Source organism: Acomys russatus, chromosome 20, assembly GCF_903995435.1.
Source record: "Acomys russatus chromosome 20, mAcoRus1.1, whole genome shotgun sequence".
Lineage (NCBI taxonomy): Eukaryota > Metazoa > Chordata > Mammalia > Rodentia > Muridae > Acomys > Acomys russatus.
The window spans coordinates 23,135,892-23,146,824 of record NC_067156.1 but is presented as its reverse complement, the minus strand read 5'-3'; the positions used below and the strand labels follow the sequence as shown (position 1 = coordinate 23,146,824).

Below are 10,933 nucleotides of genomic sequence, written 5' to 3'. Positions count from 1 at the left end.
TGTCTTGCTCTTTCAGAGGTCCTGAGTTCAACTCCCAGCAACCACATGGTGGCTCACAAAGAGTAGCTAAGGCATGTGGGCACTAGCACGAAAGGAGATCAACTGGAGAAGGGAAAGCCCTAAGGCTCAATGGATAAAGAGGCTTGCCCTGAAGCCCGACCCCCTGAGTTCCACCCCCGGAAACCACGGAAACATGGAAACCACTTGACTCCATGAAGTTGGTTAGTTTGTTAGTTAGTTAGTTAGTTAGTTAGTTAGTTTGTTTTAACCTCCACATCACATCACACACACACACTACACAATAAGCAAAGTTGTTTTTTAAATTATGAGAAAAAACGTTAGAAATATGTCTAGTATTCTAAGACTCTTAAAGGGAATAAAATGTGCATGGCTAATTACTGCCCTAGGTTAAGACTAAGGCTGTAGGTTTACAGCCTTAAAAACAAAAACAAAAAACAAAAAAAACAAAAAAGGCTGCTGGGATTGGCCCTCTGCAGCCACCGTTGGAAAACCAGCTTCAAGTCTCTTAGCAACGGGTTTTGACAACAGGAGAACCGAGGTGAGTGCTGCGATGGTCCAGCAGTATGTTTCCTGAGGACTTGGGGACCCTGCTGTCGAGTCACAACTAAGCCTGTACAAAGGGTCCCTGCGGGGTGGGGGCCCTTCTCCAGGGCAGCCGCCTAGGACCTTCTCCTAACCCTGGAGAGCGGCACTGAGTTTCCATCCAGGCTCTAGCCTCAGCAAGGAGACCAGGGCTCCCCTTGGGCGCCGTACAAGTCGTATTCTTGCAAAACTGCTTGTAGGAAAACATGGCTGTTTCTGTTTTTTAATATAAATTAATCAAATCTAGCACCAAATATTGCCACGGGCTGACTTTGGGACGGGGACGGGTGTCGTTGCAGTTGATAGCCGGTCGGGAAATTCGTAAATTGAACCGGGAACCGCCAGAATGGAGGTATCAATGCCCCTGCCTCAGATATATGTAGAAAAAACCCTAGCTCTTATCAAGCCGGATATTGTTGACAAAGAAGAGGAGATATGCGATATTATTCTTAGGTCAGGATTCACCATTATTCAGGTAATTTCTGGCGTCTCAGTTTGCATCATACTTAAATAAATGTAGCCACCCATTTAGATCCTTGGTAACATTAAGTTTGTGTTTCTAAATATGATGGTTGTATGTCCTCTGGGCATGTAAGCATACTCCTGGAATCTCGGCACCGGGAGGTGGAGGCAGAGGGGGCAGGAGGAGTAATGTTATGGAGTAAGGTCAAAGTTTGACATGTCAGCCTGGGCTCTGTGAGAGCTGTGTCAAAAACAAACAAGGCGCGTGAAATTGTTGTAGTACAATCATAGCCACACAGAGCTACTCAGACACCTGTCTCAGTTAGAGATGGATAGTTTATTTTGAACGCACACCCCAGGACTGGTGATGACCAGGGACACAGAAAGAACTCAGGAGCCTGTGACATCAACCTGTTCTTACGGGCAGTCTTTTATAAGAAAACCAAGAGCAGAAGACGGGGTGGGGTGGGTGGGGTGGGATGGGGGAGGTGGGGAGGTGAGAGGTAGAAGGGGTGGGGGGTGGGGGTAGGAGGGGTGGGGTGGGGGGGTGAGTCGGGGTCGGGGGGTAGGAGAGTTGGGGGGCTGCGGGTGGGGTGGGGGGCAGTAATACATTTTGGCTAACCGTACAAAACAATGTTACATTTCTGGCTAACTAGACAATTACCAGCTAACCTTTAAGCTGACTGGTCCCAAGCGAGGTAAGTAAGGCAGTGGTTAGTACATCCAGAGTGTGGCCAGGTGTGTAGATAACTGAGCCAACCAGGGTGCAGCCAGAGGGCAGCCAAGTGCATAGAGAACAGAGTACATCTCTGAATCATCTAGTGTAGGTTAACTTGACCCTCTGGCAGCGAATGCTAGTGTCAGCTATGAGTAACTGCCTCTAGGAGGGCCGAGTTGAAAAGTTAAAAAGTTTTGAACTGAAGTTTACCTTATAGGCTGAGTACAGAAATAGCCACAGCTGTGTCAAAGAGTAGACCTCGACAGTAGCAGACAAGTTTTTCACACTTCCAAAGGACATAGACTAAAACACAAAAGAAGCCACTTAGCTGCCTTCTCCTTCCCGTAACTTCTCCACATCAGCTCTAGAGGGAGACAGTGACCACATTCTCTTCTCCCAGAAGCCACTTGGCCTCTCTGAGTCATGTGCAATATTCCTGTGCACACTTTGGTTCTCTAGTGCTGGAAGGTTTGGTTTTTGTTTTGTTTTGTTTTAAGATAGGGTTTTTCTGTGTAGCTCTGGCTGTCCTGGAGCTCACTCTGTAGACCAGATGTCCCTGAGCCTGCAGAGCTCCATCTGCCTCTGCCTCCTGAGTGCTGGGATTAAAGGTGTGCCCCGCCACTGCCCAGAAAAGAGTTCACGGTGTTTTGTCTTTGGTTTTGTTTTGTTTTTCGAGACAGGGTTTCTCTGTGTAGCCTTGGCTGTCCTAGACTCACTTAGTAGACCAGGCTGGCCTCAAACTCATAGCGATCTGCCTGCCTCTGCCTCCCAAGTCTGGGATTAAAAGCGTGTGCCACCACACCCATCTTTATTTTTTAACTTATTTTTATTTTATATGCCTTGGTGTTTTGCCTGCATGTATGTCTATGTGGGGGTGTTGGATCCCCTAGAACAGGAGTTACAGACAGTTGTGAGCTGCCATGTGTGGCTGCTGAGAATTGAACCCAGGTCCTCTGGAAGAGCAGTGCTTCTTACCGCTGAGCCATCTCTATACCCCTACCCCTGTCTTAAATTTTTTATGTAGTACTATATCATCTATTTTGTCAGTGTTTTAAAATAGAGACAGCTGAGCTGGAGGGGGGTTCGTGGCAGTGTTTGCTGAACAAGCACAGGGACCTGAGTTTGAATCTCCAGCGACCATGTATGTACCCCCAGGGGTGGCAGCATGCCCCTGTAGAAAATCTCAGAGCTGGGGAGGCAAGGCCAGAGGACCCTGGAGCTGGCAAGTCCACTAGTCTTGCCACACTGGTGAACTTCAGGTCAGTGGGAAACCCAAGGTGGTGAAAGCAACTGAGGCAGACACCCAGTGTGCACCTGTAGCTCCACACATGGCACCTGAACTCCCACATATGTGTGACGCTACACAGACGTGTGCATATATCGCACATACAGAATTTTTTCTGGGATAAATCTAAATGGATCTACATATTTAAAAATTAAACTTAGAGGCTGTGCTAGGGTGTGGCTTAGTGGAAGAATACAGGCTTAGCAAGCATGAGGCTGTGGCTTCAATCCCTATTATTCTCCCTTACCAAAAATATCAAATCACGTTGTAACTTGTGGAAGAGAAAGTGGATCAACAAACAACTGAGGAAACAAGATACTTAAAAATCCAGGTTCTCAGCCAGGTGGTGGCAGCAGCAGCATGCTGCCTTTAACTCTGGGGGCAGAGGAAGTTGGATCTCCGAGTTCGAGGCCAGCTTTGAATGAGTTCCAGGATGGCCAGAGCCACAGAGAGAAACTCTATGTCAAAACAAACAAACAAACAACCCCCCCTAAAAAAACCAAAACCAAACCAACCAAACAAACAAATCCAGGTTCTCAGGGAAGACCGTGCAGCTCAGGTGGTGGAATGTACACCCAGCACTGCACAAAACCTGAGTGCCAGCATTCAGGAGACTGAGGCAGGAGGACCAGACATTTAATGAGCTCATCCCCAGCTATATAGTAAGCTTGAGGCTAGCCTGAGCTATATGAGACTCTTTGTCTAAAACAACAAAAAGAAGAAAGTCTCTAGATACGTAACTCAGGATGTCTTCCACGGCAGGCAACCACCTTGCCTCTTTTTCAGGACAACTGAGGTTAAGGTATTCACCTTGTAGCTTGTTTTCTGACAGGACTTCACTATGTAGCTTATGTGGCTTCAAATTTATGATTGTGCTGCAGGCTCCTGAGTCCTGGGATGACACACAATGTGCCACTATGTCTGGCTTAATTTTAAATGTTGTAGTGTTTATTCTTAGGAAGATATTTCTGACTGGGAGTGGCAAGGGAGCTTGGCTTCTGTATCCTGCACACCTAAGATGTTTTAAGCCCTTTATATATACATTATATTCAATGTGTGTGTGTTTGGTTTTTCTTTCTGTTTTTTTCTTTCTTTTTTTTTTTTTTTGAGACCAAGTTTCTCCGTGTAGCCTTGTCTGTCCTGGAACTCATGTTGTAGACCAAGCTGGCCTCAAATTCACAGAGATCTGCCTGCCTCTGCCTCCTGAGTGCTAAGATTAAAGGCAGGTGTCACGAAGCCCTTATTTTTTAAAGGAAGGAAGTGTGTTTCCATTTTCTCCAGCTCCTGGTAGCCACTGTCCTAGATTCTGCCTCAAGAAATTTGACCCTTCCAGCTATTTCCTATAACCGAAACTGTTATATATTTGTAAGGTTCAACTGTGAAATAGGCTTCAGTATGGTGAGCACTCAGAAAGCTCTGGAAACTTCTCCCTCTTTCCAGCAGATGGCAGCCTTTTCTTTGTCAAAAACTATGAGTTCTTTGTTTTGTTTTTTTGAAACAGGGTTTCTCTGGGTAGCCTTGGCTATCCTGGACTTTGTAGACCAGGCTATCCTTGAACTCACAGCAACCCTCCTGCCTCTGCCTCCCTGAGTGCTAGGATTAAAGGTGTACCCCACCGCACCCGGCTGGCAAACTATGAGTTCTGTTCCACTTATTTTTTTTAAAGAGATTTTATTTATTTATTAGGTATACAATGTGTTGCCTGCATGTATAACTGCAGGCCAGAAGAGAGCACCAGATCACATTATAGATGGTTGTGAGCCACCATGTGGTTGCTGGGGATTGAACTCATTTTTGTTTGTTTGTTTTTTGGTTTTTTGAGACAGGGTTTCTCTGTGTAGCCTTGGCCATCCTGGACTCACTTTGTAGACCAAGCTGGCCTCGAACTCACATCGATCCGCCTGCCTCTGCCTCCCGAGTGCTGGGATTAAAGGCATGCGCCACCACGCCCGGCGGGGATTGAACTCATGACCTTTGGAAGAGCAGTCAGTGCTCTTAACCACTGAGCCATCTCTCCAGCCCCTGTTCCACTTATTTTATATTATTAATTTCAAAAGATTTTTCACCGGATTTCATTTTTTAAAAAGATTTGTTTATTATGTATATAATCTTCTGCCTGCTTATATACCTGCGCACCAGAAGAGGGCACCAGATTTCATTATAGATGGTTGTGAGCCACCTTGTAGTTGCTGGGAATTGAACTCAGGACCTTTAGAAGAGCAGCCAGTGCTCTTAACCTCTGAGCCATCTCTCCAGTCCACTTGATTTCATTTTAAAGCAACCAATCGAATAATTAATTTTGTATCAACTTTAAAGATGAACTCTAAAGTTTTACAATCACGCTGCAGGAGCTAGCAAACCTGACGAAAGGGCACGTGGCTGTTGAGCTCCCAGCTCTCCCCTGGCTAGGGAGACTACGGCAGTTAGGATGATTACACTGGCCTGTCTGGGCTGCATAATACGATCCTGTCTCAAAACAAACAACCAAACAGCTTGTATGCTGGGCATGGTGGAGGAAGGGTTAGTACGGATGTGCAGGGAGTCATGTGAGAGCTAGGCTTCCTGGGAACTGGCTGTAGAGTTCATCAGAACATTCCTTTGTGGAGTCTGAGGAATCTCTAGCCCCTATAAGACCATGCCTGGAGGGAAACTTACATACATTGTTTTAGAGGCAGGACCTCACTCTGCAGCCCTAGCCAACCTGGAACTCACTGGGTAGACGGAGCTAGCCTTGATCTCAGGGTGACTGTGCGTATGTATGTGTGCCTACACATATGCCTGGGCACCAGAAGAGGGCATCAAATCCCATGTAGCTGGAGTTACAAGTGTTTGGCGAATACCCTACTTGTAATGTAGGTGCCAAGATCCAAACTCCGGTCTTCATGATGGCTCAGCAAACACTCTTTTTTTAAAAAATTAATTAATTAATTTGTTTATTATGCTCTGCCTGCATGGACACCTGCAGAAGAGGGCATCAGATCACATCGTAGATGGTTGTGAGTCGCCATGTGGTTGCTGGGAGTTGAACTCGGGACCTCTGGAAGAGCAGGCAGTGCCCTTAACCTCTGAGCCATATCTCCAGCCCTCAGCAAACACTCTTTAAACATTATTTTTAGCCTGGAGGTGGTGCCACGCGTCTTTAATCCCAGCACTCAAGGGGCAGAAGCTTTTGGATCTCCATATATTCAAGGCTAGCCTGGTCTACACAGTGAGTTCTAGGACAGCTGGGACTACACAGAGAAACTCTGTCGTACAACAACAGGTTTTGTTTTGTTTTGAGGCAGGATTTCTCTGTGTAACTGTCCTGGCTGTCCTGAACTCACTTTTGTAGACTAAGCTGGCCTCGAACTCACAGTGATCCACCTGTCTCTACCTCCCGAGTGCTGGTATCAAAGGCGTGCGCCACCACGCCCGGCTCAACAACAGTTTTAACATTTACTTATGCACATGCACAGTGTCAGTTTTCTATTCCCAACATGTAAATTCTGGGGGTTGAATTTAGAACTTCAGCCTTGGCAGTAGCCCAGGGATCATTTTTTAAATGGGATAAATACTTCCTCTGAACTTATTTAATTATCATTTACTTTCTGTATAATAAAGCAGAGATAATTACAGGCATGCCGGACCCTGCCCGGTAAGTTACTGATGACTTAATGAGCTTTCATTGAACTGTCCCTTTAAATGCGGTTGTCGACTTTTGTTTTGTTTACAGAGACGAAAACTACACCTCAGCCCTGAGCACTGTAGTAACTTTTATGTGGATCAGTATGGGAAAATGTTTTTCCCAAATTTAACAGCTTATATGAGCTCTGGACCTCTTGTTGCTATGATACTAGCCAGACATAATGCCATATCTTACTGGAAAGAACTTTTGGGACCGCCTAATAGTTTAGTAGCCAAGGAGACACACCCGGACAGGTAATTTTCCTGGAGTGGCTTGAAGGATTGAAGCCGCCTTAAAGTATGAAAACAAAAGAAACAAAAAAGCCCAAGCCTGCTGCCTTCCAGTTCTGGGTCTCCATCATGTGGAAGTTTTCCTGCGTGAAGTTATCTCTGGTGTAGGGCAGTGAATTTGACATTCTCACCATGTTTGGTTTTTGGTTTTTCGAGACAGGGTTTCTCTGTGTGTAGCCTTGGCTGTCCTGGACTTGCTCTGTAGACCAGGCTGGCCTCGGACTCACAGCGATCCACCTGCCTCTGCCTCCCAAGTGCTGGGATTAAAGGCATGTGCCACCATGCCAGGCTCTAAAATTTATTGTATATACAGTGTTCTGCCTGCATGTATACCTTCAGGCCAGAAGAGGGCATCAGATCACATTATAGGTGGTTGTGAGCCACGGTGTGGTTCCTGGGAATTGAACTCAGGACCTCTGGAAGAGTAGTCAGTGCTCTTAGCCTTTGAGCCATCTCTCCAGCTTGTTTTTGTTTTTGTTTTTGTTTTGAGGCAAGGTCTATCTGTGTAGCCCTGGCTGTCCTGGACTTGCTTTGTAGACCTGGCTGGCCTCGAACTCACAGAGATCTGCCTGCCTCTGCCTCCTGGGTGCTGGGATTACAGGCCTTTGCCACCATGCCCAGCTCATTCTCACAATTTTAATGTCTATCTTAATATCAAATGCTACATAAGGCATCAAAGAATATCTCATCGATGGCTGATTAGCCTTGCATTAAATTGCCTCTAACGCAGGATTTATTGATTGATTACTTTTTTTTTTTCTTTCTGTTTTTTCTTTCATTGTTTTGGTTTGGTTTGGTTTTTTGAGACAGGGTTTCTCTGTATAGCCCTGGCTGTCCTGGAACTCATTCTATAGACCAGGATGGCCTCAAATTCAGAGATCCACCTGCCTCTGCCTCCCTGAGTGCTGAGATTAACGGTGTATGCCACCCTACCACTGCCCTGTTTTTGTTTGTTTGGTTCGTTGATTGGGATTTTTAAATTATTTTTTGAGACTAGGTCTTACTCTGTAGACCAAGCTGGCCTGTAATTCTCTGTGTCGCCTAGTTTAGCTTTGAATTGTGATGATCCTCCTACCCTAGTCCCCCACCCCCAGCCTATGCTGGAATTGCAGGCATGAGCCAGGACACATGGCTATGAAACAGGATTTTTAACTTCACTTTGTTTTTATGTCTGGGTATGTGTGCCTTTCACATGTAGAACATGACTCAAATCAGGCTTTCTGGCAAGTGCTTTCAGCAGCTTAGCCAACTCACTGGTCCTGAAGGAGGATTTTTTTTGTTTTAGTTTTTTAAAGATTTATTTTATGTAATTTATTTTTATGAGTGCTCTGTCCAAACATACATTTGCATGCCAGAAGAGGGCATCGGATCCCATTATAGATGGTTGTGAGCCACCATGTGGTTGCTGGGAATAGAACTCAGGACCTCTGGAAGAATAGCCAGTGCTCTTAACGGCTGAGCCATCTCTCCGGTCATTTATTTATGTATTTGTTTTTTTGAAACAAGGTTTCTCTGTGTAGCCTGGCTGCCTTGGAACTAGCTCTGTAGACCAGGCTGACTTCAAACTCACAGAGATCCGCCTGTCTCTGTCTCCCATGTGCTGGGATTAAAGATGTGCACCACCACACCCAGCCTGAAGTAGTATTTTTTTTTTTTTTTCTGAAGTAGGATTTTTTAATGGGAAAGTTAGAATTTTTTAGGTTTGTTTTCTGGACATGGTGGTATGTATCTTTAATCTCAGGACTTGAGAGACCGAAGCAGGCAAATTTCTGAGAGTTTAAGAATAGCCTGGCCTACATTAGCAAGTTCCAGGCCAACCAAGGATACATAGTAAGAACCTGTCTCAAAAATAAAAAATAAAATTAAAATTAAAAATTCCAAAATTTCGGGCTGGAGAGATGGCTCAGTGGTTAAGAGTGCCGCCTGCTCTTCCAAAGGTCCTGAGTTCAATTCCCAGCAACCACATGGTGGCTCATAACCATCTGTAATGTGATATGGCGCCCTCTTCTGGCTTGCAGGAGTACATGCAAGCAGAGCACTGTATACATGATAATAAATAAATAAATATTTTTTAAAAAATTCTAAAATTTCAGCATTATTGCTAGCTTCTAGAAATGAAATAGTTATGGCATTTTGAATTTATATTTTCTTTTCACAAAACACCTTTCTTCATCTAGAGAATGCCATTTTCACAGAGTGTGCCAATAGCATACATAAATGCAATGACCCTCATCTAAGTAGATGAAAAAGCTTAAAATTAGACTAGTGATGGCCTGTCTTTAAAAAAAAAAAAAAAATAGGCCGGGCATGGTGGCGCACGCTTTGAATCACTGTGAGTTCGAGGCCAGCCTGGTCTATAAAGTGAGTCACGGACAGCCAAGGCTAACATAGAGAAACCCTGTCTTGAAAAAAAAAAAAAAAAAAAGAAAGAAAAAGAAAAAGTCTGGCAAGATGGCTGAGTGGGTAAAGTCTTGCAGCCAAGTGGGACGATCTGGTTTCGAACTCAGGACCCCCGAGCTAGAAGGAGAAAACTATCCCACCTGTTCCCCTCCCTCCTCCGAATAGTGTAGAGTGATCGCGCTGACATGCAGGAAAGTGTGTCAGGGGAAGGACAGCGTCTTTAATTCTCCTCAGTCTAAGGGCGATCTACGGTACGGATGAGCTAAGGAACGCTCTTCACGGGAGCAATGACTTCGCTGCCTCAGAGAGAGAGATCCGGTTCATGTTTCCAGAAGGTGAGCTCCTGGTGCCTGCTTTCTCTCTCGCTGCGCCTCCAAACTGGTCGCCTCCTAAGTTTGTTCTTTATCTTGAAGACATGCCTGGGAAGGAAGATATTTTCCTCCTAGATGCTCTGTTATCTTTTCAGATTGTGAGTCGTTAACACTTGAAGCTGGAGGGGCCTGAGATGTTTACAGGAAGCTTGCCCATCCCCAGGGCAGTCCTGGGTTTTAATCCCATCACCGGAGACAACCGGGTGGGGTGGGGGACCACAGGCCTCCAGTGGAAGCCAGTCTAGGCTACACAGACCTTAGCTCACAACAAAACCAAAACACCTCTCGGCACTTGGGAGGTGGATCTTTTCTCAACAAAACAAAACAAGAAAGTCTTACATCAACTTGAAATTGATAATTCCAGATCCTTTGTGGTTTCTGTCCAATCTGAAGTCAGGACGTCAGTAAACTTTTAAAAGTGGAACACCCAGAAACCGCCCGCTGCCTTTTAAGTACTGAGAAGTGAACCCAGGGCTCCATAACAGGCAAACCTTTGCCGGTGAGCTGCTTAGTCCTCACCCCTTAGCCTATTTATTTGTAGTATTTTAAAAAAATATGTCTATGTGAGTGTATTCCACCTGTGTGCAAATGTCCTCAGAGGCCAGAAGGCAGCACCATCCCCTGGAGTTACAGACAGCTGTGAGCCACCTGGTGTGAGTGCTGAAATTTGAATTTGGGTCCTCTGGAATAAATATTGGTCTTAATCACTGAGCCCCCACCCTTAATTTTGAGACAGCCCCCCCTTTAATTTTGAGATAGGCCTGTAGGTCTCAGCTGGTCTTGAACTAGTGATCTTCCCACACCCCCCAATGCTAGGATTTCAGGCCTGTACTGCAGCCTGGCTTTCCAGCCCTGTTTTTTTGAGGCAAGTCTCAATACGCTGTCCACAGGTAAGCCTGCTTCACTCTGGCTGAGCCAGCCTCCTGAGTGGCCTCTGCACTTGGCTGGTTCTGTGTTTGCTCTTTTGTATATGGTGGTTATGGTCATTTTGGTTCTTTTATTTTAAATTATTTTTATTTCTCAGTGTGATCACAAATTCAGCAAGCAAGCACTGCGTGTAAGTAATACCTTAGCAAACAGATAGAGTGTGCTTGCACACACCTGTTATCACAGGAGTCACGTAGCCAACTAGGAAGAGCA

The 10,933-nt window shown here is 45.4% G+C and overlaps 1 protein-coding gene across 1 annotated transcript in view; it reads left to right on the top strand.

Moving 5' to 3' along the window:
• The first annotated feature begins 569 nt into the window (after positions 1-569).
• Nme5 (NME/NM23 family member 5) overlaps positions 570-10,933 on the top strand; it is a 14,890-nt gene continuing 4,526 nt past the window's right edge. Inside the window, exons 1-3 of the mRNA XM_051163558.1 lie at positions 570-1,078; positions 6,781-6,986; positions 9,657-9,757. Of these exons, the coding sequence (XP_051019515.1) occupies positions 950-1,078; positions 6,781-6,986; positions 9,657-9,757 (436 nt within the window). The 5' untranslated portion in view covers positions 570-949. The remainder of the gene's footprint in view (positions 1,079-6,780; positions 6,987-9,656; positions 9,758-10,933) is intronic.